A 27590-nucleotide genomic window follows, 5' to 3' on the forward strand; every position below is an offset into this window, starting at 1 on the left:
TGAGCACCGAGGACCATCTTCTCGGATCTGTTGTCTCTCAACGTTCCAGCTACGCAAGGTATACTTCATTTTCGCTCCTTCCCCCCAAACGCCCTTTCGATCGCGATACGCTTAGGTAGCAGCGGCCTGGGCGCCGAGTGGCTTAGGTCCCTGAGCCTGACCTGGCTGGATCTTCTTGCCGTCCTTGTTGTATCGGACACGTGGCGGTGGTGCACGGTTGCGGCGACCCTCACGCGAGCGGACACTGTATCCTCCTGTCAGCCATCCCCACTTCCCACGGTCTAGTTGTAGGATGAACATACCGCACAATCTTTCCGTGGATGGCGCACGAGACGCAGTACTGCAGCTTCAAGTACATCTTTGGCACTGCGTACTCCTGGAACACGGAGGCATCCGAGATATCACCTGTTCAAATCTCCTCTCAGTTTCTATTCAGACTGCCGCTCCCGGCGGGAGCACCGCGTTCTTCAATCACAGAATGATTGGTACGTACGGATAGCAGCGGACTCGACCATGTTGCGGATGGTGAATCTCTTGATTGCCTTATCCTTAGGCGTGCATCGCGAGCAGTTCGAGCAGCGGATTGGCTTGACGTGGCCGCGGCCCTTCTTGTTGCGACCGCTGTGAAGCTGTCAGCATTTCGACCTCGCGATCGGGTAGTAGGACAATGTTACTTGGATGCTCGCTTCTTGACCATGATGGGCGACTGTGTGGTTGTGCTGTCGGTTAGTGTCGTCTCGGGCGAGGTCGTCCAAAGTTCGAGGAATTGAGAATGGAAGGTGCGCAACGCGAAGTCTTGGCGACGTCACCTGATTCCGGGTGTGAACGCGCCGATCCACCCGACTGTTTACATCTCGCCAAACCCTTTCCTGGCTGCAGCATTGTTTTCGGAACACTGCAGCATTCTCCACCCGCCCTTTGAGGTCCCCAGGAATACGTCTCGAGCGATCTCGAGCACACCACACAATCATGTCCACAGCCAGCGGTGCTCGCGGCACGCCCAAAGGCCACTCGAAAACTTACGAACACGGAACACTGTCAGGCATCCCACGTCCAAAGCTCGAATCGGCCCCAAGCGAGGCAACGAGTACATTTAGTGCAAGCAGGGCGAAACAATCGAAGCGCGATGAGGTAGGGACTTGAAATGGACATTCTATGAGCAGCCATTAATGGCCTTGCAGGCGATTCGTAGCAAATTGGAGAAGGACTTGGGCAAGCGTAGAGGCCCCGCCGGGAGAGCTCGCCAGTCTCGCAAAGCACCACCTGGAACAGTGCTCGCTCTCAAGCCAAACCAGGCACTTCAGATCAAACCAGGAACCACCGTCACCGAAGCGGCTCAAATGATGGCCGCAAAGCGCGAAGATTGTGTGCTCGTAACGGATGATGATGACCGAATTGCCGGTATCTTCACCGCAAAAGATCTTGCATTCCGCGTGGTGGGCGCTGGGTTGAATGCGAGGAACGTGACGATCGCAGAGATCATGACGAAGAACCCGTTGTGCGCGAAGACGGATACCAGTGCTACGGATGCTTTGGACCTGATGGTACGGAAAGGATTCAGACACTTGCCCGTCATGGATGAAAACCACGATATTTCCGGAGTTCTGGATATCACGAAGTGCTTCTACGAAGCTATGGAGAAGTTGGAAAGAGCATATACCTCCTCAAAGAAGCTGTACGATGCATTGGAAGGCGTGCAGGCCGAACTTGGATCAAGTCAGCCACAGCAAGTCATCCAGTACGTCGAGGCTGTGCGCCAACGTATGTCTGGACCGACATTGGAATCCGTGCTGAACGGTCTACCTCCCACGACCGTCTCTGTTCGAACAAGCGTCAAGGAGGCGGCCCAGATGATGAAGGAGAACCACACTACGGCAGTGCTTGTGCAAGACCAGGGTCAGATCACTGGCATTTTTACATCGAAGGATGTTGTACTTCGCGTCATCGCTGCTGGCCTCGATCCCGCCAATTGCAGCGTGATCCGCGTCATGACACCACACCCTGACTTTGCGCCAATGGACATGAGCATCCAGCAAGCACTCCGGAAAATGCACGACGGACACTATCTCAATCTGCCCGTCATGAATAAGGAGAGTGATGAGATCGTTGGCATGGTCGATGTGCTGAAACTCACATACGCCACGCTCGACCAGATTAACGGCATGAATTCCGGCGATAGTGAAGGCCCCGCCTGGAACAAGTTCTGGATGTCAATGGACGCCGAGACTGAGTCAATGATGTCTGGCGAGGGTAACAGTCACGCGCCGCACACTCCCGACAGATCGGCAATGATGTCGCCGGAGGGTCATCGACCAGATTATACGAGAGGCGACTCTGTGCTGCCCACCGATTCTGCCTCTCACACTGGCGTTGAGCACGAAGAGGCCTCGGCTCTTGCTGGAGCTATCGAGGACACGCCGTTCACTTTCAAATTCAAGGCTCCGGGCGGTCGAGTACACCGCCTGCACGTCATTGCATCCCAAGGAATGCCAGAGCTCATTAGCACCATCGCCGACAAGCTTGGTCATGAAGCGGATACGATTGGAGGTGTACCCGCATTCGAAAACGGAAAGCTGCAGCATGCCGGCTTCGCGCTCAGTTACCTGGACAACGAAGGCGATACTGTGTCGATCACCACTGATCACGACTTGCTTGAAGCGATTATGCTGGCCAAGGAAGCACGCAAGGACAAAGTCGATTTGTTCGTGCACGACCCCGAGAAGCCGGCAATGGCGGCGACTGTTGACCCACAGCCTGCCTTCCCGACGCCCCCAGAGAGCAGCGTCAGACGTCGAAAGCAGCAAGACTCCGAAGAAGATGAAGAGCAAGAAGAGGAAGAGAACGTTACACAACGTCGAAGAGACCGCAAAGCTGCTGCGGCGCAAGGCGCCAAGACACAGGAGCAGATCATCCAGGGTGTACCGAACGAGATCCTCCTGCCTGGTGCCATTGGTGTCCTTGCAGTCGTGATTCTGGTGACCTTTACCCTCGGACGGTCGAGCAGGTAGAACAAGAGCTCTGGAGGAAGAAGCAGAGTCTGTTCCAAATGGCGATGCACTGTGATTAATTTGTCGTCGAGCACTGATACCACTATAGTATTGTTACATTAGCAGCATAGTCCCTTGAGTATTTTCCTGGATAACAGCACAATCATCCACCAGCTTCTTTGTCGATTTCCAGCGCGGTATGTTGCTCAGTGCGCGTCGAGACGGCGATCAACGTGCTGCGACGCCCCAACTGCATTATGCATGCAAGCTTCGTTCAGAACGGTCGTCGAGGAATTCTAAATCTTCGCCTGAAGCTGCGGAAGAGACAGTCACTAGCGACCAGCGCACCAAACGTGACCGAGGAGGTCTGGGCAACTATTGCGGCTTGCTCGATGGATTAGAAATCACATTGATCTCGGTTGTTTCTATGAGGCTGACCGAGGCAAAATTGCAGCATCCTTCACTTCCATGATCTCGACTTCTTAATGAGCCTTAGCTGTCGATACTATTCGCGCGACGAACGTTGGCATTACTCGACTATTACACGATTGACAAGAGGAACTTACCACCATGAGTGAATCCTTTTGCAAACCTCAAGTATGCTATCTCCCTCTACCATCCGACGGTGCACATGGCGAAGATGATAGGAAGACAGCAACAGCAACATGCTATTGCGGAAAGGTCCAACTGGAATTCGTACATCAACTCCACTCTCACAATTAGACATGTTCTTCTAACACCATCTCTTCAAACAGCCAACTGAAAAGCCCGGTCTGGTAGCGACGTTCATCTGCAACTGCACAGAGTGAATTACCAGCCCTTCTCCAAGTCCTAAGAATCACTCGCTGAGACCTCACTCTTCTCTTTCCACAGTTGCCGCAAAATCACCGGCTCCATGTTCGCGTCAAACTTCCTCGTCCGCTCCTCCCATCTCACTCACATTCGCGGCCAAGATCGTCTGGCCCGCTACGTCCAACGAAAAACAATCGCATCGGGCCATGAAATGGCAAGCTACTTCTGCTCCGTGTGCGGTACGCTCATGTATCGCATCGGAAGCGGGTCTCCGAATTTGAGAACGTTAAGGCTTGGTACCGTGGATGATTTTGCATTGCATGAGGGGAAGTTGAAGCCGAGGGTGGAGCAGTTTGTGAAAGATCGGTAAGTCAGTCGAATGATGTTTCGAGGGTGCAAAGGCGAAGGTAACCGTGGCCACCTCTGAATGCAACTACCTCTGAGTGCAAGCGCCTGACCAGATTGGCTCTCGATCCATGAACAGCTTTGCTGGTTGGCTTAGTCACCTGCGGTTGCACTCAGAGGTACTTGCATTCAGAGGTAGCCACGGTTAGTGGTGAGGGAGAAGAGAAATGAGGTTGACTGTGCCAATTTAGGGTCAGTTGGTGCAAAGGAGGCGAGGGGGTGAGACAGGTCGAAGGGAATTATTATTTCAAGCCCAAGGAGCCGTAAGTCGACTCTTGTTCAAAGAACTGCTGGGCAAAATTAACAATCGAAAATAGCAGGCGCCGCAAGACCGAGGAAAACTTGTAAGATGGAAGACTGAGCGAGGATGTAAGCGATATAGTGATGTGACTTTAGTCAATCTAAATTGTATTCTTTTTCAATACTATCGATTCTGTTCCTCGTCAAAACGAAGGCAGTGCTTTTCAGCAACTCGCCTCATCGACGACATTCCACCAAATATCATTCTGGATAAACTCATGCCCGGGTATCTTCAGCGGTCGTGATGCGTGACTCTTTTGCCAAGAAATATCAGACACCGTCGCTAACCCGCAGTATCCGACTCCGTATCCCATACCAAGAAAAAAAAACCAAAAACATTCGAACTCCGGTTGCCGGCACTCCGGGATCGGCGCCAAGGCCGCATCCTGATCAATTGAGTTGGGTATCGTTTCGCTCTTTGTTCCTCATCCGCGCCCTGCAAATAACACCATGCATGTTCCGTAAGACTCATTCGCTCGTGACATCCCACGCGCTTCCGTCCTTCCGATTTCGCTATCGCCAACCATGGTTGGTCTGTGGTCATGCGACGACCTCCTGCTGCGCATGGTGCGTGTGCAGAGGTGCAGCAGTGCAGACCGCCTGAGCTTCAGCTGGACCATCCCTGACATGGGCGACAGCTCTCGTCACGCCCTCCCTCGCGCTGGATTGATCGGGGGGAAGCTCCCACATCCTGTCGAAACTGGGAGCGTCGGTATTTCCGTGGCAGACGCATTTGCGCACGCCCTCGTAGTACGTCGCGTAGAGTTCGTTGCCCTCCCCTTTAACTGCCCGTTGAAGATCTTCCGGGCTGGGTTCTTCCGGACTCCGTGGCTCTTCGTCGTCGGAATAGTCTTCATCGTCTGGTTCCAGCTCGGGTGGTTCTGGATCTGTTCTTGTGGGTTGAGGGGGCTGTCGAGGTTCTTGTGCTGCTGCTGAAGGGAATCGTTCTAATGACAGGCCATCATCTGCTTCATCGTCGAACGCCATGTCTTCGTCCTCGTCTGAATCTGTGTCGTCGTCGTATGTCTGAGCAGGAGGTGGCGGCGATCTTCGTCCTAGTTGTCCTGTTGATGGCTTATGTTGAAGGTGGTGGTCGACATGTCCAGTTCCCTTGAAGGCCACCGAGGATGATCTGGAAGATTTTGAAATGTCGTGTTCGATCTCAACAATCCGGAGTCGCAGCGATTCGTAGTGCATGAGATGTCCTACCACGAATCTGAGATTTCGATCAGGTCGACTTGCTGCTAGTTGCAATCGGCATTGTGCCGTGTGTGCCAAAGTGTAGGCCTCGCGGAGAGACATGTTGTGCGCTGTGTCGTTGTTGGTGTCAATGGCAAAGAAAGTTTTCTGAGAGCGCAGAAGAGGTCTGTGACCATATGACTAGTTCTAGTACGCGACTGGCGGGACTGGTTCACCGCCGAGAATTGAGCAGAGCGGGTCTTCAACACGCGTTGCAGCTGTGCTATCGCTTCCGAAGTGGGTCCGATCAGGATTGGATCAGGAATCTTTTGGTGAGCGTGGGGAGATTCTGTGTCGCAGTGTCGCAGACCAGAACAGGATAGATGCAAGACGACGAGGAGTAGATCAGCGTCAATGGATTAGTAGTAAGCGAGCGTTGCTTTGCAATACCTGCGTGTCAAGCGCGAGGAGGCTTCGTCTGGTTTGTAATCTTTCCTCACGCCTTTGTTTGACTCACTTGACAGGTACTCCGTGACCCGGTGTTTGCTCTGCCTATGTCCGCTTGCGTATATAGCGAGCTCCGTCGCACGTCGGAATGCGCTGCACTGCTTGCCATTGACTCATGCGCCGACATGTTGGACCGCCGCCGCAGCAGTGCAGCCGCGCAGGCCGCCGTGTGTTGAGAAGCAATGATGTCGGCATCGACGCATGTGGCAGCGACCGATTAGAAAGCAACGCCGCCATAGAGTTCAGGCTTGCAGGCCGTCGATCGTGCGAGCCGCCAGCGAGAGAGCGCAATGTCGCAGGGGTCTCCGGCGCGCCAAGCGATAGCCAGTGTGGGAGCTTCGTCCACTTTCACATGATTCTGCCACGACAGCAGCACTGCCTCCTGTGCAACACGCAAACACGCACTGCATTGCCTGAGAATGGCCTGACCCATCTGCTCGCCCGCCCGCCCACCAGCCCGCCCCGCCCGCCGATCGCCTTCAGCCGCAGCGGCATCGACGACAGGCTGTCCCCGCCATTAACGGAGCCCCGCCTTGCTGTGGGAAAGCAGAGCGCTCACGGCAGGCGCGAGAGAGGCACTCTGACGCACCTCGCTCCGCATCATGGCAGAAGCAAACTCTCGTCCGGGCTCATCGGGCGGCCAGGTGCAGTCGTCCACATCGCCAGTCGCCATCAAGGACAGTCCTGGCATCAAGCCGCAGCCCATCTCCATCTCTTCTGTGTCTTCCAGTGCCTCCGCGCCGCTCACAACACCGCGCAAGGAGAACTCGTCACCGTCCGTGTCTAAGCGATCGAGCATTGCCGACAGTCTCAACCTGCGCAACTATCCTGCCTCGCCGCGCCAGCACACACCGCGTACACATTCTTTCTCAGGCCCAGCCCTGACCGAGCTCCTCATGCACCCCTCGCACAAGGCCAATGGCGGCGACGAGCGCTTCAAAGGTCGGGATTGGCGCACAATTCAGGTGCAAGAGATCATAGATCCGGCAGAAACGCGCTTCGTGGAGCTTGATACGAGCATTGAAGACACCACAAAGCTGTTGATTCGGTCGGGAGCTCCCAATGTCGTACTTGTGCGCGAGTCCACAATGACAAAAACTGTCATTGCCACATTTGACTATTCCGACCTGAACGCATATCTCCTACTTGTCCTGGGCCTCTCACAACCAGACGAGCTTGCAGCCAAGATCGCGGACAGAGCACGTCGAGGCGATGCAATCCCGCTCAAAGATATCACTAGCCATTTGGGACCGCGCGAAGAGCCAGTGTTTGTCACACAAACAGCAACCCTGCTCCAGGCGATGGAGACACTGGGTGCGGGCCATCGTCGTGTCATTATCAACAAGGAAGGCTCGAGTGAAGCTGTTGGCGTTCTCACTCAACTCCGTTTAGTGCGATTCTTTTGGGAGAACCACCACAATTTTGCTGCCACAGAGAACTTGTACTCGATGACCTTGAAAGAGCTAGAGCTGGGTGCCAAAGAAGTGCTTGCTATTAATGGCGACAAGCCGGTGGCAGATGCGTTAAGACTCATGCACGCAGAGGGTATTACCTCGCTGCCTGTGCTTGATAGTCACCGCAACGTGGTGGGAAACATCAGTCATGTTGATACTCGCCTGTTGACGGACACTTCGGCCATCCCACTACTGCACAGCAGCTGCATCCATTTCATTGGAGTAATTCTGAGTGAGAGAGGCATGTTCGATGGAAAGGACTCATACCCTGTGTTCCACATCACACCGTTCTCTACCCTCGCGCACACCGTCGCAAAGCTTTGCGCAACGCGTTCTCATCGGTTGTGGATGGTCGATGCGCCTTCACCAAGCACAAGCGTGCCGCCTTCCCCAGCGATGAAGCAAGCTTTCCCGCCATCATCGCCACACAACAATGGCATCGAGCACAACACTCCAATCACAACTCCAGTCAGGTCCGGCAGCATCGATGTGACACCCGGTCCGCCATACACCAGTACCAATCCAGCGGTGTCGATTGGTGCTGCCCAGCTTCCAGGCGCAAGCATGAGTGGACGACTTTCAGGAGTTGTGTCTCTGACTGACATTCTAAATCTCTTCGCCAGAGCTAGTGGACTGTCGCCTGGTGATCCTGAGGAGACGAGGCGAAGGCGAAGACAGAGTAGCAGCTCCAGTGTACGACCAAGCATGGACAGTGTCAGGCCAAGCATCGAGAGCTTGAGAGTCAGCCAAAGTCGCGAGCGGGAAATGTCGAGCAGCGTGGAGCTCGGAAGGGCAGGAGAAGGTGGGAATAAGAGTAGAGATCGCCTGGCGCGGTGAGAAATTACTCTTGGCAGCATTAGATTGACGATGGGTTCGGAAAAGGCAAGAGTTCGACGAATATAGAAGCAGATTCAATTCTGCTTGAGCGACTCGCATGGGATGTAAGCGTAGGCGCTGGGGGCGTTCCACATTTCACAAGTTTTCACAGCACGATTGACAGATGAATTGAAAACAGAAGCTCCTTCATGTTGGAGCTACATCACTAAAATCCGCTGGAATGATCACCTTCCGAGGTGTTCCAATGCCGTGAAGACGGACATATCCTCACAATGGCCGCCCTCGCCCTTTTCAACGCTCATGAACGCTCAATCAAGCCTCGCCGAAATCCGTATGCCCTGTCTTCTTCGCATGATCCTGCGCCCATGACTGCCCCTTCCCTGAGTCCCCACAAGTACCACACTTCAGTGCAAAGCCATGCGTATCGGTGTAGTAATGCCTATCCTGCAAGACTCTGCACAATTGCAGAGCAGCAACCAACGCGCCTCCGTCAATTTCCTCGTTATCTTGCAGATGCATCACGTCAAAGACTTTCCGGTCATAAACGGGATCCGCTCCACTGTACGCCGTCACCGCACAGACATCGTAGTGGATTCCTGAGTATACCAGGATGCATCGCGTCGGCTTCCCCTCGTTGAATTTATCGACGCGAAGAGTCTGGACGTCGATACTGCAGATCTCGATGTCGAATTTTTGGGATAGGATAGAAAGTTCGATACCGCCACCCCAGCTGTCTTCGCGTTGGATCCAGCGGCAGTAATCGTCGGGAGCTTTTTCCAAGACACCTTCGGTGTAGAAGCTGGGTTTGGATTGAATTTCTTGAGCAACGACAGAGCGTAACTCGGTCATGCCGTCGAGGGTAGAGCCGAGGACGGCCGAGGATAGAGCTCGAAACATGCAGCTGTTGTCGTCCGGCATTACGCGGAGGACCATGAGGCCTTCCAGTTGGGGAACTTCGATTTCGGGGGGATCGACGGCCATGTCCGGTGCCGGTTTGCGGGTGAGGGAGAGGGGTTCGGGAGGGAAGTCGGAGGCTTTGTGAGATGGTGGGGAGATTTGTTGTTTTGAAGGGAGAGGTTTGGTGGTTGACGTCGATGGAGTTGTTCCTGCCATGGGTTGGGATAGAGTGTTTTGAATGGTACGGGGATTGAGGGTGAGCTGTTCCCCGTTGAGTTTGAAGGGTAGGTCGGCGAGCTTGGTTTGGCCACTGATGGATTCGGTATTCAATGGTTGAGGTGGGAAGCCGTACTTGAGATCGAAGTCGGCGACACCAGTCTTGTCTGATATGCTATGCATCAAATCGCTCCATGAGGCTTGGCTGTCGATGCTGATGGTTGCTTGACCATCTGGCCCTCGGACTCGTAACCGTATAGCACCAGTCATCTTGGTCCGTGGTTTTCTTGATGAGTTGTTGGATTCAGAATGCTATGGCATGCGTGAAAGGCGAGTGATCTGAAGCCCGGCTGACTGATCAGTGTCTTGTGGCAATGGCAGGCGGCGCTAGGTGACCTGTGTTTCGAGAAGTTGCGATGGGGCGGGCAAAGCGTCCAATATGTACAACACGTAGTAGGACAAAGTGAATCGGTTTGTAACTATCGTCAGATTTCGATGCTATTGACGCGCTGTATTGTACTTGTGTACCACGAGATGTGATCGATGAATGCGGCTTCCCGTTAATGCCATTGTGTAGGTGAATGGGCAAGATCAGCTGCAGGGATTAGTCTTGGCGCGCGGCCTGGTCGCGTCTTCCCTCACTTGTGGCTTCGCGACAGCTTCATGCGCCGCCTGACTCCCAGCACCATTCACTATCTGCACAACCGGCGCGATGGCTGCGAGACGGCAATCGACCAAGGGTCGCGATAGGAGTCCCAGCTCGACGCCGGTACCGTCCACCGAACCGCTCAACGACGGCTCCCAAATTCCCGATGCGCAATGGCAGGCCATGATGCGGATGCTCAACAACATCTACGATTTCCGTACTGGCGATGGATTCGACCCTACGAAGCTGTTTCAGCGCTTGATCAACAAGCGCGTGATGCCCGAGTACTATGAAACAATCAAGGAGCCCATGGCACTTTCCACAATCAAACGCAAGATCGCGCGCAAGGAGTACCAGGACGTCAGCGGATTCGTTCGAGATTTTGCGCTCATCCCATACAATGCGCAGGTGTTCAATATCCCTGAGAGTGGTGCGTTTCAAGACGCGTTGGTTGTCAAGCAGGAGATTGAGAGGCAGCTGCAGCTGCTTGTACAGGAAGGGATAATCACGAAAGAGCAAGCTGTGCTTCCTGACCTAGGCGAGATTCCGACATTCGTGGAGCCTGCGCCGCCGACAGCTGAAGCGGCAGGCCCAGCAGATGCGGATGGAGATGCAGAAGAATCATCAGACGAGGATGCAGACGATGACGACGAGGATGAGGATGAGGAGGGCGGGAGGAGGAAAAAGCGGAAAGGTCCGCGAGGGTCGACATCCATAGCGAAGCGAGAAGGCGCAGAGGACGGAGAGGACGGGAAGCGTGCTAGAGGGAGGCCACCTAAACTGCTTACGCCCATGGAAGCCCGTATTCAAACCATCTTGAAAGGCATTCGCAAGCCCAAGAATAAGAGCGGCGCGCTCTTAATCAAGAACTTCGATCGTCTTCCCGACAAGGCCCAGTTACCGGATTATTACAACGAAATCAAGAATCCCATGGCTTACGACCAGCTGAAGCGAAAGGTCAAGCGGAAGAAGTACAAGACTTTGGAGGAGTTCATGGCGGATGTTAATCTCATGTTCAACAATGCCAAGCAGTACAACACGGATGATTCGCAGATCTACAAAGATGCTGTTGCGCTCCAAGTGGAAGCTGGAAAGCTGTACGACTCGGAGAAGGCAAAACCGGATGATGCATTCGCAGACGATGAGGGCAAGGTACCATTACCGAACGGCGTCTTGCACAATGGCGAGCTTTACAAAGTCGGAGACTGGGTGCACATTCAGAATCCAAACGACCTGACTAAGCCCATACCTTGTCAGATCTATCGTACCTACAAGAACCCCAAGGGCGAGAACATGGTCAACGTCTGCTGGTACTACAGACCAGAGCAGACCGTTCATCGGTTTGACAAGCACTTCTTCGCAAACGAGATCGTAAAGACGGGACGCTATCGCGATCATCGTCTGGAAGAAGTGGAAGGCAAATGCTTCGTCATGTTCTACACGCGCTACTTCAAAGGTCGGCCGCGGGGCTTGGCAGAGGGAACAGAGATCTATGTTTGTCAATCGCGGTACAACGAGACTCTCCACCAATTCAACACGATCAAGACTTGGGCCAGCTGTCTACCCGATGAAGTGCGGGACAAGGACTACGAAATGGACCTGTTTGATCATCCTCGCAAGATGAAGAAGTATCCTAGTCCGATCGCTTTCATGCTTAAGGATGATCAGAAGGAGACGGACGACTCCCCAAAGGTGACTTGGGGAGCAGAAGGGGCGCCGCCGAAGATTGGTGCTGTGCACAGAAAACCCCGCGGCGAAAAGGACTCGCCACCCCCCGAGCCTACGCCTCCACCGCCGCCAAAGATGCCGACACCTCCTCCTCGACAGATACCGCCCACGCCCCAACACAACTACCAGCAGCCATTGGCACAGCAGCAGCTCCACCGCGCACCATCCAATCCCACCATGCCAATACAACAGTACACACCTCGGGTGCAGCAGTACCAGCCAGCGCCGGCGACAGCGCCACGCCCACCTTCAGCGACGCCAATGAGCTATGCGCCATCGACACCTCTTCAGCCACAGACAGTTCCACCTCGTCCGATGGCACCGACCAACAGCTACGCTCCTCAATCAAGCGCGCCCACAGTTCCTGCTGCGTACGCACCTCGTCCTCCCGCTCAAGACTACCGCGCAGCACCTGCACCCGAAGTCTACACATTGCCAGACGCCGCCAACTTGAGCATCCCCGCCGAAGTCCGCGAGCAGTATCAGCGTGATGATTACGGCCGAGTTCTTTTCTTCACCGCACCCCCGGTCGTTGTCGAGCAGCCAGAGGGCATTTCGAAAGGTCACAGCATTCGCTACCTTGCAGAGAAAGCTCGACGTCAAGAACTCAGGGAGAATAAGCGAAAGGAACGTGAAGTGCGGCGCGAAGATGAGGTCCGCGCTGCGAAGAAAGCGAAGCTGGAAGCTGCGCAAAATGTGGCGAGCGAGATCGAGGAGATGAAATGGAAGGCTCTGCAGGTGCTCGATAAGCAACTAGCCAGTGCTGTGGCTCGAGAAATCGATGAGAAGGACCTGGAAGCTCTGGCGCAGGCCCAGAAGGCTGCCGAGGAGCAGAAGGCGGCTCGAGAGGCGAATGAAAGGATGCGGGCTGCGATGAGAAGCATCAAATTAGGCAGCGACTTCTTTGCTGATGACTGGGATTCGAGGATAGTGTCGTAGAATCATTTTTATTGAAAGCTGCTTATCGTCAGCATTGCTCTGCCAATGGCCCGGCAGTAATCGTCTGCCTCTCTCTGCCTCACCCGGCGCGCGGTAAGCTGCTGTTCAATTCTGCTTGCTCCCGAACCTGCACTGCTAGCCGCTCACTGCTAATTCCCAGCACCTTGTTTCTCATACCCGGTCTGCCTCCCCGCAGGGATCTGAATTCCCTTCTCAGTTCTGCTCGCAAGTCCCATTCAGAAGCCAAAACGTCCCATTATCGTAACACATCCTCTCATACTTGGTCCCGTTGACCACAGTATTCGGCAGCTTTTTCCACGTCCTCAATTCCATTTCCGATTCGAATTTTTTGTAGTAGGGGTACCACGTCTCTTCCCTTCGATCGAAACGGCACAGAGGGCTAGGACGAAATGGTAAGATCATCAGACACTGCATCATGGCGGAAAGGCCTTTGGTCAAAGTCATGATTGTCGCTTTTGCAGAGGTATAATGTGTGTTGTCAATGAGATCGAGGAAAGGCTTTTGTCGGGTAACGAGGGAACCGCAGCCGAAAGTGTCGTTCGTGGTGGCTTTGAGTTGGTTGAGGTAGGTGATGCTGTCGTTTTTGAATTCTTCGGCGGTCTCGAAGACGGTCCAGCGGTTGGAAAGGGCTCTGTTCGTTAGTGGTTTGGTTGTTGGGACGAGCCAGTTCGCAGGGTTCGTGGCGCGGACGTCGAAGAAGATGAGGCATTGTATTTGGCGAGAATTCTTAATGGCGAGTTTTGCGTAGGCGTTGATGAGGCCTGGAGTGGCAAAGTCTCCTACGAGAATGAATTTGCGGTCGGGATCCTCGTCAATGAGACTTTGAGCATGAATCTGGCGGGCGTTGAAGAGCGTTTTGAGGTTGGAGAGATCGAAGACGCGGAAGTAGGCATTTCCTGGTGGGTAACTTTCATGGCAGCGTCAGTATTTATGCTTTCGGGCTGGACTCTCTACGTTAAATTGCAGGCATACTGTTCTTGTAGGCCGTAGGTGTATGATGATGACCAAGAGACGAAACCATCAGTGATGTAAGCGAACTCCGTCCCATTTACTTGAGAGAAGTTTCTGTACAGCTCAGGCATGCCATTGACGGGCTGAAAGTCGTCCGTAAAGAAGTCTCGGATTGCACGCAATGGGTTCCAGAGCTCTGTTATGCGGAGAACATCGTCCAGGTCGCTTACGATAGTGACCGAAGCATTCGGAGAGAAGGCAGCGAAGGCGGAGAGCGGCAATAGCAGCAGAAGAGCAAATCCCAACATCTTTTCGGGCACCTGCAGCTGTGTTGGCGCAGCGGAGTAAGTGATAGCCAGGAGAGTATTCTGGCTCTGAGCGCACTTTTGCTGCAGGCTGGGTTCAATGAAGGCGGGTGCTATGCTGAGCAAGTTGTCCTGCCATATTGACCTTTACACAGACATAGAAGGTGCACCAGGAGGTCTCGGCCGACGAGACATCAACGTGAATGCCTCTCAGACTTGCGGTAATGGGTAGCAATTGCTGCCATGGGCCTCCCTCTGGACACTGAAGGCAATCTCATTTCTACGTTCGTCACTCTCGACTCTTGGATTGGGGTAGAGGTAAGCATAATCGCCGGCGTGCAGACTCCTCCTGTCATCACCACTGGAAGCATTCCCCGAAGTTGTCTGATGGAAAAGGACGCCGCGGAAGACGGCTCTTCTCCCACGCCGATGCATGTTGATGACTGATGATGTTGATGTCACACAGAGTGTTTCGGCAGCGCACGAGATGCTCCGCTCGTGCTGGTGGGGCCAGTCATCAAGGGTTCGGCAGCAGATGCTCGCTGGGATGTTGGCGCGTGCAGACGGGCTGGACATGACGATCGTTCGTCTTGGTGCCTGTCGCTCACTCACGCACTTCTGCTCTGCTGCTGCGATAGCCCGTGTCTCTATGTCATCTTGTTCCTGTCTATCTGCTGTCCGCCTCGCCCATGACCGACCACGCCCGCGCCAGTGCAGGTTGACTTCTGACTCAGGCTAGGCTGAGCAGCAATGTCCAGCAACCCATTCCGCCGCTCGCGAGTGCCCGTAGATCCAGACCCTGCCTCCGCCAGCATCTTCGACACGATCAGAGATGCTTCGGATGCCGCGGCTCCCAGTAAGAAGGCCCGCGTGTCATGCCGGACGCCATGTCGTGCAGGATAGAAGATTGACCAGATGCAGCCACGCGCTCGACAAAGACAAAGGCGAAACGAGTCGTGATCCAGACCCCGCCTCACTCACCTGAGGAGGTGCACAATTCGCAGAATGGAGACAGGGAATTGTACGAGGGGAGCTCGATTGGTCGAACAGCATCACCGCCGCCAGTGATGGATCCGAGGAATGTAGGCCTGGAAGACGACGACAGAGAGAGTGACGCGGCAGCAACGGGAGGATCAGGCGTGGAGCGCGCAGGCAGCAACACAGGCAATGCTACTTGGGCAGATGCTGCTCCCGGAGCAAGGAAGGCGCCATATAATCCATTTGCGAGGACATTGGCAAGTCAAGAGACTGGGCTATCACAGGGCAGCAAAGAAGCAGAGATGACTGGGGGAGAGACGAGATCGAAACCTACTCTGGACGTGGATGCATTCAAAAATATATTGATGAATGGTGCTCCCGTACCAGCAGGCTTATCGACAACACCAGGTGCGGCGAGGGTACCGGACAGCAATAGCAGCAGTACAGATACTTCCTCGGTGTTCGACCGCAGCCATGGCCCGCGTCCAGAGTCGCCCCAGGATGATTTTCACGACTACGAATCGGCATCTGACGAAGACGACAACGAGCACTCGGGACTAATGGGCGTCGGCAGGTCCGATGACCTGGCACCACCAGCTCCTCCCAAATCGCAAAAGGGGCCTCTGACCGTATCCTTTGCAGATTTCGACCAATCTATACCCCCGGGCTTCATGGCATCAGGGCCCAGAACGCCTCCTGTTCATACACAACACATTACGGGAATTCTCAGATCAGCTTCACCCAGACCAGGTAGTGATTTGAACAAACCGCTTCCAATGCCACCAGGAGACACTGGCAAGAAATCGCCATCTCCAGCACCCGTGCAGAATGTCTTGCCTGCACAGGTAGATCAACAGGTTGCTACTGTGCCGCCGACACCGAAAGCTGTACCACCACCACCTCCAACGAGAAAGTCTGGCGCTGGCCATGGCAGAGCGCGAAGCGGCTCCAATCTTTCCAATATGACGCTGGACTCCTCGATCCCTACACCAGCAGACTCTGTCGTTTCCACGAGTTCCAACAAACTTGCCCCACCTCCTCCGCCTGCAAGGAAGTCCAATTCTAGCAGTCAACCAGCACCTCCACCACCTCCCAAGGATGTACAGCCGACCTCGAACGAAACCAAGCTTGCTCCACCCCCTCCTCCGCTGCGCCGACATCCAAGCAAAGCCAGCAAGGGGAGCTCCAACGTCAGCCGTCAGGCCTCAGACGATTCCACCATTGCAACAAGGCCAGCTCAGATACTAGCGGCTGGTGCTGCCGCTCCGCCCCCTCCACCACCTCGTCGCTTGCCTGGCTCGAAGCGAACCAGCCTCGATGGCCCTCCGAGTCCGTACGTACGCAAGTTGAGCGGCGAGCATCATCGTGGAGCAAGTTTTGACAGTGAGCGGTCGGCGTCCATCTCCAGCTTGCAGAAAGTGGCAGAGACTGGAGAAAGCAATGAGCAAGCCATCCCCTCACCTGGAGCGAGTCAGTCTAAGGATATCCTCGCCGAGATGAGTGCCTTTCAAGCCGAAATCGATGCCTTGACGCAAGCTTCGAAAGGAAAATGAAACAAATGCACGCATGCACACGAAAACTCAACTTCAGGACGTAGTGCTACAGCCACTGCGAAATTCAATCCACAGGGGAGCCACAAAGCAGGGTTCCGTGATAAGATGCCCGATTTGGAAGCAGAGGCCTTCTTCCATTCCTGGTGCAGATGCCACGCTACCTAGTTGCGTGTCGACAACGCCGATCCTACCGGGGTTTAGGGATTGCACGAGGCTGCAACGTGCTGCTGCACTGTCAAATCGCGGAACTGGGCCGATCAAAAAGCGTTCCTGCGGGATGTGCTTCCTCGTGACCACGCTGCAGAGTAAGGTGAAAGCTTGCGCCGCGCGCCGGCGACCACCAATGCACAAGATCCCACTCGGCTAGCACTCGGCAGTGCTGCCATGATGGAGGAGACTGTCGCGATCAGTCTCGTACCATCAATAGCTAAAGACCTCAGTGGTGGTGCTCTTCACGATATCGAGTTGGCGCCAGAACCACCAGGAACTGCCAAGTCAATAGCTCGGCAGGCAAGTAGGCAACAGGTAGCTTTGTCTCGGCAATGAAAACTAGATACCCAACACTATATCAACACGAACGCAAGATAGACGGTTCAAATCACCTTGCATCTTCCCACCCTCTGCTTCAGCATACAATGTCGGACAACGACTCAGATGTCCCAGAATGCGACTGTGCATCCGAGAGTGGACTACTATCAATCTCAGAGACTCTAGACCTATGCAATATCTCTTATTCCCGCGAAGCAACTATCGCAGCCTTCAAGGAATATTTCTTGTTCTTGACAGAGCTATACCTAGATCCAGAACAAATCGTCTTTCCTCCCACAGAAGGCTGGGAAGAAATCACAATCACAAACCTGCGACCTCTGGGCAAGACAGACGAAGTCATCGAACTCCTTCGACACCTACCATACATAAAACCTTCTGGCCTGTGCCACGACAGTACGCCTTACACGAGCAATTATGATCCTATTCCCCCTCCAACTAACGCAAATAAACTAGTCGCACCGCATTGTCACCTCGCAGACTACTCCTCCATTGCCCGTACAATCCTCTCACCAGAAACCTTCTTCATCAAAGACCAAAACCCCGCAGAATTTTACAGCGCCGTCACTCACGGCATATGGGACAATATCCCACCCCACGTCATCGGTCTCGCCATCGGCAGAGAGAACGCAATGTTCCTCGACACCCATCTCGGTGTAATTTACTGGCCAGGAGGAAATTTCCATCCCGCAGCTGTAGGCTACGCAATGCATCCCGATGCGCCGTTCCAAGCAATTCGAGATGAATCATTTGACTACGCGCCTGAAGAGGAGATGTGGCGGAATGCAGGTTCGGGGTTGAAATGTGGTTGGGGGATTGAGGAGTTCTTTGAGATGTTGAAATTTCATTTTCGAGAATTGAATTTCCTGCCTACATCTGGACGGAGAGTTGAGGATAATTTTGCGGTGGTAAGGGAGGGAGAGGAACACCCGAATGATGATATATACAGGGCGAAGAAGGTGGCGGTCGAAGTGTTTCGACAGCATGGGTGGCCAGATATGCTGGTTTACCAGAAAGATGAATGCATGGAAGCTGTGGCGAGGAAGGTCGAGGAACTGGAGCGACAGGATCCGAACATTATGTTGTCTTGAAGTCCAATTAATACCCTGGTGTGTAGTTGCCATCTTGGTGGACAACATCTCAATCATCTATCTTCATTGCATCGTTTACTCGTGCCAGGGAAGTTGTCCAAACCCCACAGTTCTTGTTCGTGGCTAACCTAGTCATCCGGGTACTCATCTTTGATATTACTCACGAATATTCTCTCCTTCTGGTCCCATCTTTTGAAGTACCTCCCCGCCAAAGCCATCAGTACCTCACTCGGCCGCTCATCCGGCTCATCCACGACTTCGATGTTTTCTTCCGCAACGTACCGCACACTCTTATCGTCGGCCCTAGAAGACGCAGCATCGTCAGCACCACGAGCGACACAGAGCACCATATAATAGTGTCTCGCCATGCTGGCGGGTAAGAGCCGAGCACGAGTGGGGTCTTGATCGTACACGATGTTATAGAACGGTTGTTCTCTGCCGCGCGGAAGGTCATCCACGCGCATTTGTTCGATCCAGCGTTGTTCGGCCGAGCAGCGCCTGTCCCAGCCGACAACGACACCTTCGTACGAGTAGCGTTTGTGGCGGAAGTGTGTGCCGATGCAATATGTGACATTCGCGGCCTCGGCCGTTCGGAACGTGGGGGCTTTCTTGTTGCGGTCGTCTGTGCGGCGTTCGTTGATGAGGTGGAGGAGAATGCTATGTTCACGTTCGCCTGCGAACATGGTCGGGAGATACTTCTCAATCAGGCTGATATCTTCAGGAAAGTGAGCTTGGAAGTGCTCGACGAGGTATGGCAGGCATTGGCGTCGGCGGTGCAGAGTGCTGGCGCTGTTGTTATCGCCAAGGATGATCATTGACCAGAGCATACTGTACCATGCTGCTTCAATGTCAGGACCAGACATGTCGTCAATTGCACGATGACGCTCGCGTGCTTCTTGCACGGATGCCATGATATTACGGCCAGTGCGCAGGCACATTTCGAGAGAGGTTGTGGCGCTAAGGTGATGAGTGTGCTGGTGGTCAGGAGCTCCCATTTGTAGCAGCCGTAGACGGAGTTGGTCCAGAGGTACTTCCTCGTGGCTTCGCCACGGATCCATATGCATCAATTCCGGCTCCGCGCCTGCTATTACCATGATGTGCTTGCCGTCCAATGTCATTCCAGAAGGCGCCTCGATCACAGCATGGACGTGCTGCGGATAATTTGAAGGCTTGGCGTTGATCCCCAGCCTGCGAGCAACGGCACAGTATATTGCTACAGCTTGGAGTGGCAGACAGGTATAATTCTCCTCGAATAAAGCCATCGACAAGAAATTGTTCCGTAATGCATGGTAGTTCTCATGCCCGGCATTGGCCAGTAGACCTTGGGAGCGCAGATACTCGGCCACGAGAACAGCTTTCCGTCGGACACTGAGCTCGTCAAATTCATCCTCACCGTTTTGATGCCGCACCTGATCAGCGAGCCGATCCAGTTCTTTATCGATATCGTTGAGGTCGCCATTATGCCCACTAAGCACGAACAAGTCGTAGGCGCCCAGGACCTCTTCTAACCGGACCATTTGTCGTCGCTGCAACCGCATCCATTTTTCCAATGCCGTAGCGCGATGTATCTGTCCCAATAATGCATCCGCGTGAAATCGCCGTGCAAGCACATCTTCGGCATCGTCGGGTGTCTCGTCCCTTAGCCTCAACATGAGGTCTTTGACATCGTAGCCATAGTTTGCAATCTCCTCCATCCGTGCATAACGATTTTGTTGTGTCAGAAGCGCCTCATTAAAGAGGTCAGTCGCTTCTCGGTCAATCCTGGCGCGTTCGTTGTATAGCATTCGCCATTTAGTCTGAGCTGGCGGCGAGTGCAGCTTGTCGCCGAATTCGCGTTCGGGCTGCCAGTACTTCCATGTCTGGACGCAATGTCGCCGCCAGACGAGCGGCTCGTATACAATCTTATTGCTGCGGCGCGAGGTCGTCCCAAATGCGAGAGTGGCGGTTGGCGGGAGATATTCGATGATCAGCTCGAGCAGTTCGTCTGGCAGGTGGAAGATGGGCGGGACGTCTTCGGCGCCGAGTATGTCGTTCATGTCGGCGGGAATGTGTCGAGGTGGCAGACAATGCGTGCGGCACTCGCGAAGTCGGAAGCCGCGGTGTTGAAGCTGGAGGCCTCAAGAGCGCGATGCCGTCATTTGGTTCGATGACGCGAAAACGATTCACTTTTCCCTCCAACCGCTCACAGCACTCTGCACATTGTACAATGATGATCACAAAATCATCTTTGGTTCTTGACTACATGTAGTTGTTTGGTTTCTGAGACCGAGTCGAATTTGACGACAATTCAGGAAAGCATTGTAGAAGTCCCTTGGCAGTTGGACATCTCTGGGCGAACGCTTTGACGACAGTAGCCTTATTACTCTCTTGCACAGTCAATTATCTCCTACCAAAGCAGTCAGGATGGATTTGGGAGCAGCATATCATGAATATCAAGATCATATTCGTTGCCGCTATCAATCTTCCCGTGCAGTAGTCGTAGCGTTCCGTTCCAAATTTCGGCGACCGGATTCTATGGGACCATAATTAGCCTGCAGCTGACCGACAACACTGCATATGCTGGTCTGTATCTTCCTAGAGGATGTGAAGCCAAACGCCACTAACTCTGTGACAACTGTGTACCTAACTGCTGGCCTGATGTGTTGGCATAGCACTGGCGGAGCGAAGTGCTTATGTAGGGGATGAAGAGAAAGGGCATCACCATACGCACTGCTCGGCCGGAGTATAGCAGAGTGTTCCCTGTGATTTCTCATCTGCTTTTGTCAAAGGACGGGGTTCTGGGCGAGCCTAAGGCCGGAAGAGCCGGACGAAGGTGGCCTGCTTAGTTATAGACGTGCAGTTTCTGTACGAAAAAGATGCACATGACAGCCCTGTGGGTGCAGGATTGGAATCCATGCGGTCATGGCGGGCGCGTTTGGCGAGCACGGGGCAGCGGGCCAGACAGCCAGAGAGCTTCATAGTGCGGCTCTGGAGGAAGTGCAACGGCCGACTGGCTGCGAACATGGACATGCTGGACGAGCGGTGCCTGGCGCGCGCGCTGAGATCTGGCGCCGTCTGACAGACGCCTGCCATCGCCATCGCCCGGAGCTTTCTACACGAGCGAGCCTGCATTGGCCCGCCGTGGTGATAATAAATCTTCGGATCACGGACAACGGACAATGCACCACCCGCGCACAGCGCGTGCACGCCCAAGATCCTTTGTGAGCAATGACACCGGAATGCCGGCACACGTCATAAAGTCGTTCCCTCGCGCTGCCTCTCAGCACTAAAACCTTCCCTCGCCGAGTGAGCCATCGTCATTCTGTACATACAGCTTCATTTGCCGTCGAATTCGCAACAATCGCCGACTGCTCGTTCTCAACTCGGACAGCATGAGTCGGCCGGACGGTGCGGAACTCAAACGAGTCAACTCGTATCAGGTATCACTTCACCTCCATTCATGCACAATTGACCCTTCTCTGACAGCATTGCAGTGGCCTGCTGGACATGTTGGACATCTCAGCGAGGGACAGCGGGGCGCATTGGATAAATTTAAAGCGATAGCTCAGCAAAAAGGCTACTATGATCCTGGAGACGAGAAAACAGCCGCTTCACACGATGACGAGACCATGCTCCGGTACCTCCGTGCGAGGAAGTTTGTGCCTCAAGATGCGTTTGGCCAATTCTCAGCCACCGAGGACTGGCGGAAAGAGAACCAGCTGGACACACTCTACGAAACCATAGATATCGAGGAGTACGAGGCGACACGGCGACTCTATCCACAATGGACAGGCAGAATGGACAAGCGCGGGATCCCGCTATACGTCTTTGAGGTCGCCAACCTGAACACAAAGGACATCAATGCCTACCAGAACGACGAGGACCGGAAAAAGGAAAAGAAAGCCAAGAAGGGTGAGAAGATGGATATCAAGGCAAAGGCACCTCGTAAGATGTTGCGACTCTTCGCCCTGTACGAGAACCTGTGTCGCTTTGTGCTTCCGCTCTGCTCCGCTGTGCCAGAGCGACAATCGACCGAAACGCCTGTCAGCCAGAGTGCAAACATCGTGGATTTGAGCAAAGTCGGTTTGAAGCAATTTTGGACATTGCGATCACATTTGCAAGACAGCTCTTCTCTGGCGACAGCACATTATCCGGAAACCTTGGATCGCATCTTCGTCATTGGTGCCCCCTCTTTCTTCAATACATTATGGGACTGGGCAAAGGCTTGGTTCGATCCGATTACGGTGTCCAAGATCTATATTCTCAACGATAAGAATATGCTCTCAGAACTGTCAAAAGTTATCGATGTAGAAAACATCCCTAAAAAGTACGGCGGGAAACTGGATTGGAGTTTTGGAGACATGCCATATCTTGGACCGAACGTAACAGAAAGCCTGCGCTGGAAGGAAGTGATAGAAGAAAACGGACACAAGACCTTGCCTACAGGACCCATAAAATGGGAGTATGACGAAGACGGAGACTTGGTAGCGATTGCAATTGGTACAGAAGCTGGGAAACCGCGGAGGCGCATCATTGCGGGGCTGCATCCTGAAGCTGGCGTGGCCAAGTTATCGTTAAGTCCTGGGCGCCAGACCTTGAATAGAACACAATCCGCCTTGTTCGCAACAGTCAGCGGGCAAAACGCAAAGACTGAGCTGAACAAGGAGGAGAAGGAACAACTTGCCAACAGCACCGCCGGCGCAAACCTCGACCCCGCAAGCAACACGACCGCGACGAACCCCGACGCCATGTCCTCGACCACAACGAATCCCAACGTCATGTCCGCGGACAATGTGAACCCACAAACCACTGAAGAGTCCGCATTGCCAGCAGACAAGCAGCCCGAAGCCAAACCTCTCAACGACATCGGCAAATCACCAGACGCACATTCTCCACCCGAAAGCAGACAAGGAACCTACACCGTCCCCTACGCCGATCCCGAAAATGCCATTGCCCACCCGCCCGAAGGAGCCCGACAAGGGACCTCTGCAACGAAACAAACACAGCAAACCAACACTCACGCCGAAGGCCAGCTCGCCTCTGGCACACCGCATACACAAATCGATGGGCAAGGAACCGAGCACAGCGTCATGGAGCCCCGAACTGTAGGGCAAGCGCCCAAAGAGACTCCCTTGACGAGGGAGGAGGAGTCACAACCTGGGATAGTAGAACAGGTGCAGGAGTACGCCGGGCAAGCGCAGGCTGCTGTTGTGAACGCTGTAGGGCGCGTTGCGGAGACGGTGGGCCTCGCTGGTCACAAGGAGGAGGAGGAGAAGAAGAAGGAAGAGGTTGTGAAGGAGGATCCTCGAGTGGATGAATTGACACAAGCACAAGTCGAAGACTTTTTGCGAGCAAAGAGCAAGAGCCAGCCGGAGAGGTTGAATGGGAAGCCGGTGACTGTTTCGTCCTAGTTCCAGGATGTGAGCGAGGAAGACTATGTTTCTGTGAATATCATTTGCTGGTTCGCTGGGGGCGTTCGGATTGGAGTCCACAAATTTTGGGGAAAGTTGGAAACTTTTGGAAGGAGCAGAGCAGGCGCAAGAGGCGCTTTGACAGCAGACAGAACAGAGTGGAAGTCGACATGAAAGAAGCTTTGCGAAGAGATCAATCATCTGCAGCAGAATATCGCGACTCGTTGTTTTGATGAGGGCATATTTTAGCACCAGATCAACAGATGTCCATATATACATACGTGTGTATATTTTGTGCTTGTCCTATATGCTTCTCTCTCTATCCTTTCATCAATTCCGCTCGTTCGAGAGAAGAGGACGTCCGTGCAACAGGATTCCCATTCCAGCCCTGAACAACTCCGAGGATATTGCAGGCGGAACGGAGTTTTGGCTGATTGTGATCCAAACAGCTCGTTGTCTGGACTGTAGATGTAAAGTTGACGCGCGAGTCTGCTTTGCTCGTCTCTTGAGCGGGGGAAACATCGAAGTCACGATGTCAGAGAGCGGCGCCGACGAGCGTACTTTACGTGGAAGCGCGTGTTGTTCCATGGTAGATGGCCCATTTGGACTGCATCGGGCACTGAGTCCGTCTCGATACCGCACGTGCGACTCACATCCTTCGATGGCCAGGTCGAAGGCCAGAGCGGAGTTCGGAGGTGCTTTGCGACTCTTGGAGCCACAACTGCGTTCCGGCAGATTTCGCCCCGGTTGGCTGGCTTTGAAGAGGGCCTCGTGGTTTCTTGGCCACCTTGAATGCCTTTAAACAGTTTTGCCGTCACTCGTCTCGTCTCATCGTTGTAAAGTTGTCGCCTGGTCATCGCCTCTCATCTCGGAGGCTTGCCATTTCGAATCTGTTCCTTGATGGCATCCATGTACGCGCTCATGAAGCCAGGCTTGGGTTCCTCGTTCAATCTATCCTGTGCCTCTTTCCATGCGTGGTGTGCATTGACCCGCTCATCCTCTGTCGTTGTCTTGTCTTTGGTAGCAGTCTGCCCTGCTTTTCGCTGCATCTTTTGCCAGACTTGCTCTGCTCGCTCCACATCGGCGTCTCCTACAGCGCCTCGGGCATTGATGCTGTCCTCGTTCACGCCCTTGGTCCTCATCGCTCCTTCCAGCTCCTCTCGCTCTGCTTGCCCGAGCTGGCCTTTGAGTTCATCAAGAAAGTGTTTTCGGAACGTCGGTTGAGATGGATCGGATATATTTGTGCCACCTGGTTCTTCGTAGGGAAGGCCGTGACGGATGCGATGCACTTGCTTTGCAACCTTCTCGACGCCGCGGTGGAAGGCCGGAGTGCGGAGCAGGGCTTGTACGGCGTAGGCTTCGAGGACTCGTAGCCACGGAGCCATGATCGATGCACTATTGTTGTTGTTTGTACATGCGAGACGACCAACAAGATTGCCCCACCTAGACGGAGAATATGGTAGAATGTCAGTTGCCGCAGCCAACTATAATATACGGCAAGACTCGGCAGTGGCGAGCTCTGTTATGCTACGCAGTTGACGATGCTTCACGAATCATGCGTGTCGTGAAGTATGCCTGTTTGGGCATTCCGATTGCCTCAAGTCACCTTCTGCACGCAAGCACGGGTTGTTTGCGGCGATGACAAAAGGTTGATGGCGCGCACGCTGCAGAGAAGCGTCCGAGAATAGACTTGTCATGGATGGGCGGTTCGTCGGAGCTTCGGAGCTGAGGCTGCAGATGGCGAAACACGAGAGTTTTGGAGCGTCGGTTTCAGATTGTATGACGCAGGCTCATGATTGGAGGCCGCGAACGTCGAGCTTCACAGAGAACAACACGACCTGAGGCCTCTGTGTCGACGCCGCCCTCCCATTCACCTCCTTCCTTCCTTCCCGACTTGTACTTGTACTATAATTCCCCTCTCCCCTCCCTCGCTGCTTCCCCGCCATCCCACCCCATCTTGCCTGACTGCCGTTTCAGAAATTGGCCGGCGACATAAAGAACAAGACCAGCAAGCATTTCGTCCTACACACCGCGGTCCATGCTGGCGCGTGCCAGAAACGGCTGGAACAAGACAAGTAGTAGTACTGCCTCTTCAGCTGCCGCATGCGCGCACCCGCCTTCTGTCTCCTCCCGCACCCACCACCACATGGCCGCCTCCGCTCTGCCCACCTTCCTCAGGCAAACTCGAATCGATCTGCACAACAAGTTCATCGATCTCGAATGGCAGCAGCGGAATCGCCTTCTCCAAGGGACGCAGCACCCCCTCGATCCCAGCGACCCGCTACCACAATTCGCCCGCTTGAACGATGACGCAGTCAAAGAGCGCAATCGATATCTCAACGTCGAGCCGTACGCCCAGAACAGGATCAAGCTAAAAGTGGCTGAGGGAGTTTCAGATTACATCAATGCATCACCCATTCGGTTGGGCAAGAGGCGATACATTTCCACGCAAGGGCCCAAGGATACTAGTGTCAATCACTTTTATCGCATGGTGGTAGGGGAATTGCAAAGCCCCGCGGTGGTTGTCATGCTCACGCAGACACATGAAGCCGGAAGGGAGAAATGCTTCCAGTATTACCCACTCAATGAGGAACAGAAAACGCTGGTCATTCCTCCCGATGCGCAGTACGATGACGGTTTCCAAGGAGAGGTGGACCTGGTGGACATACAGCACGATGCGCAAACGAGGACCGATATCCGGACCATGAAAGTGAAGACGTCGACGAATGACGATGGTTCTCGTGAGATGGAAGTGAAGCACTTGCTATTTTCGGGCTGGCCCGACTTTCTGGTGCCCGAAGGCGAGGAACGTCGAGCTTTGGTGCAGTTGATCAGACTTTCGGCACGATTAAACCGCAAAGCCTCCACTGACACGGACGCAACCGCGAATGGTACTTCTTTCGCAGAAGATCTTATTCAGACCGATCAGGATAACCCGCGCATTGTGCATTGCTCTGCTGGCGTTGGACGATCAGGCACCTTCATTGCGCTAGACTACCTCCTCAGTCTCCTCCTGACTGGTCAGCTGGACAATGTCGGGCCTGAAGATGATCCGATCCTCGACACTGTTGACCAACTACGGCAGCAGCGCATGATGATGGTCCAGAGCGAGGCACAGTTCATGTTCCTCTACGATGTCATGCGAGAGCAATTTCTCGCTCGCCAACAGCAGACCAACGGTCACGACACAGTAGGTGGGGCCGTACAAGCGTAGTACAAAAGACAGCCGCCACCACAGCAGCCGCATTTGGGACATGCATTACGGATAGTTACGATGATCAGAAAGCTTGGGTTGAATTGTTGCACTGATTAAGATTTTGCGTAGAGACAGCGGCCACAGGGCTTCAGCATCGATACTTAGGGAGGTGATGACACAGTTCGGGTGATTGGGAGGGGCATGTGCTTTTTGCAAGCGTTCAAGCATGGCGGACTTTCTCCTATTCACGAGTATCTTGGATACATGGCGCAGTTCTTCATGAAAGGCTCTTCCCGTGTTCCCGACTTCTCTCATACGCACTCCCTACCTCCTTCGATTCTTGCTGGTGCTGACAGTCACAGTTCTCTGGTCGATTCGCTCCAAAGTCCCAGTAACAACCTGGTTTCTTCACGTACAGTGTTGGCGCTCAGTTGACATTGTGCCATCGGTACTTGGCATCAAAGTTCAAATGTAGACCTTTGCCTTTTGCTCCTACCAGACCAGACAACTGGTAGATGCCCGCTTTGCGCCATGAACCAAGAAATTCTCGCATTTTTTCCCACGCGACCCGTGGCTCGATACTTGCCTATTATCAACACCGCGATCCACTCGTCTGTGGTCTCGAGTCTTGAAAATACCTTGTTTTTGAAGACAAAATCTTTGAGGAATAAA

At 53.9% G+C, this 27590-nt stretch overlaps 13 protein-coding genes across 13 annotated transcripts; 7 read left to right on the plus strand and 6 right to left on the minus strand.

The window, feature by feature from the left end:
- Nucleotides 1-111: 111 nt before the first annotated feature.
- On the minus strand, nucleotides 112-697 carry RPS26 (40S ribosomal protein eS26; the record flags this gene model as incomplete). Its single annotated transcript, XM_023598423.2, has 4 exons — nucleotides 112-244; nucleotides 303-405; nucleotides 494-621; nucleotides 675-697. The coding sequence occupies 4 exons, from the start codon at nucleotides 695-697 to the stop codon at nucleotides 112-114; spliced, it is 387 nt and encodes a 128-aa protein (XP_023455617.1).
- A 272-nt stretch (nucleotides 698-969) lies between these two features.
- RHO25_002880 (uncharacterized protein) lies at nucleotides 970-3008 on the plus strand (the record flags this gene model as incomplete). The annotated part of the gene is made up of 2 exons (XM_023598424.2): nucleotides 970-1131; nucleotides 1182-3008. 2 exons carry the CDS (start codon nucleotides 970-972, stop codon nucleotides 3006-3008), a joined length of 1989 nt encoding a protein of 662 aa, XP_023455616.1.
- Nucleotides 3009-5024: 2016 nt separating this feature from the next.
- RHO25_002881 (uncharacterized protein) lies at nucleotides 5025-5786 on the minus strand (the record flags this gene model as incomplete). Its single annotated transcript, XM_023598425.2, has 1 exon — nucleotides 5025-5786. The coding sequence occupies one exon, from the start codon at nucleotides 5784-5786 to the stop codon at nucleotides 5025-5027; it is 762 nt and encodes a 253-aa protein (XP_023455615.1).
- Nucleotides 5787-6772: 986 nt separating this feature from the next.
- RHO25_002882 (uncharacterized protein) lies at nucleotides 6773-8461 on the plus strand (the record flags this gene model as incomplete). The annotated part of the gene is made up of 1 exon (XM_023598426.1): nucleotides 6773-8461. One exon carries the CDS (start codon nucleotides 6773-6775, stop codon nucleotides 8459-8461), a length of 1689 nt encoding a protein of 562 aa, XP_023455614.1.
- Nucleotides 8462-8773: 312 nt separating this feature from the next.
- Nucleotides 8774-9844, minus strand: RHO25_002883 (uncharacterized protein; the record flags this gene model as incomplete). Its single annotated transcript, XM_023598427.1, has 1 exon — nucleotides 8774-9844. The coding sequence occupies one exon, from the start codon at nucleotides 9842-9844 to the stop codon at nucleotides 8774-8776; it is 1071 nt and encodes a 356-aa protein (XP_023455613.1).
- A 442-nt stretch (nucleotides 9845-10286) lies between these two features.
- On the plus strand, nucleotides 10287-12887 carry RHO25_002884 (uncharacterized protein; the record flags this gene model as incomplete). Its single annotated transcript, XM_023598428.2, has 1 exon — nucleotides 10287-12887. One exon carries the CDS (start codon nucleotides 10287-10289, stop codon nucleotides 12885-12887), a length of 2601 nt encoding a protein of 866 aa, XP_023455612.1.
- A 213-nt stretch (nucleotides 12888-13100) lies between these two features.
- RHO25_002885 (uncharacterized protein) lies at nucleotides 13101-14167 on the minus strand (the record flags this gene model as incomplete). Its single annotated transcript, XM_065602317.1, has 2 exons — nucleotides 13101-13815; nucleotides 13881-14167. 2 exons carry the CDS (start codon nucleotides 14165-14167, stop codon nucleotides 13101-13103), a joined length of 1002 nt encoding a protein of 333 aa, XP_065458389.1.
- Nucleotides 14168-14914: 747 nt separating this feature from the next.
- RHO25_002886 (uncharacterized protein) lies at nucleotides 14915-16695 on the plus strand (the record flags this gene model as incomplete). The annotated part of the gene is made up of 2 exons (XM_023598429.2): nucleotides 14915-15020; nucleotides 15086-16695. 2 exons carry the CDS (start codon nucleotides 14915-14917, stop codon nucleotides 16693-16695), a joined length of 1716 nt encoding a protein of 571 aa, XP_023455611.1.
- Nucleotides 16696-17330: 635 nt separating this feature from the next.
- Nucleotides 17331-18332, plus strand: RHO25_002887 (uncharacterized protein; the record flags this gene model as incomplete). Its single annotated transcript, XM_065602318.1, has 2 exons — nucleotides 17331-17637; nucleotides 17698-18332. The coding sequence occupies 2 exons, from the start codon at nucleotides 17331-17333 to the stop codon at nucleotides 18330-18332; spliced, it is 942 nt and encodes a 313-aa protein (XP_065458390.1).
- A 128-nt stretch (nucleotides 18333-18460) lies between these two features.
- RHO25_002888 (uncharacterized protein) lies at nucleotides 18461-20368 on the minus strand (the record flags this gene model as incomplete). The annotated part of the gene is made up of 1 exon (XM_065602319.1): nucleotides 18461-20368. One exon carries the CDS (start codon nucleotides 20366-20368, stop codon nucleotides 18461-18463), a length of 1908 nt encoding a protein of 635 aa, XP_065458391.1.
- Nucleotides 20369-21703: 1335 nt separating this feature from the next.
- RHO25_002889 (uncharacterized protein) lies at nucleotides 21704-23722 on the plus strand (the record flags this gene model as incomplete). The annotated part of the gene is made up of 2 exons (XM_023598431.2): nucleotides 21704-21751; nucleotides 21806-23722. The coding sequence occupies 2 exons, from the start codon at nucleotides 21704-21706 to the stop codon at nucleotides 23720-23722; spliced, it is 1965 nt and encodes a 654-aa protein (XP_023455813.1).
- An 863-nt stretch (nucleotides 23723-24585) lies between these two features.
- On the minus strand, nucleotides 24586-25107 carry RHO25_002890 (uncharacterized protein; the record flags this gene model as incomplete). Its single annotated transcript, XM_023598432.1, has 1 exon — nucleotides 24586-25107. One exon carries the CDS (start codon nucleotides 25105-25107, stop codon nucleotides 24586-24588), a length of 522 nt encoding a protein of 173 aa, XP_023455812.1.
- A 653-nt stretch (nucleotides 25108-25760) lies between these two features.
- On the plus strand, nucleotides 25761-26936 carry RHO25_002891 (uncharacterized protein; the record flags this gene model as incomplete). Its single annotated transcript, XM_023598433.2, has 1 exon — nucleotides 25761-26936. The coding sequence occupies one exon, from the start codon at nucleotides 25761-25763 to the stop codon at nucleotides 26934-26936; it is 1176 nt and encodes a 391-aa protein (XP_023455815.1).
- Nucleotides 26937-27590: the final 654 nt, after the last annotated feature.

This window comes from Cercospora beticola, chromosome 2, assembly GCF_033473495.1.
Source record: "Cercospora beticola chromosome 2, complete sequence".
Taxonomy (NCBI): Eukaryota; Fungi; Ascomycota; class Dothideomycetes; order Mycosphaerellales; family Mycosphaerellaceae; genus Cercospora; species Cercospora beticola.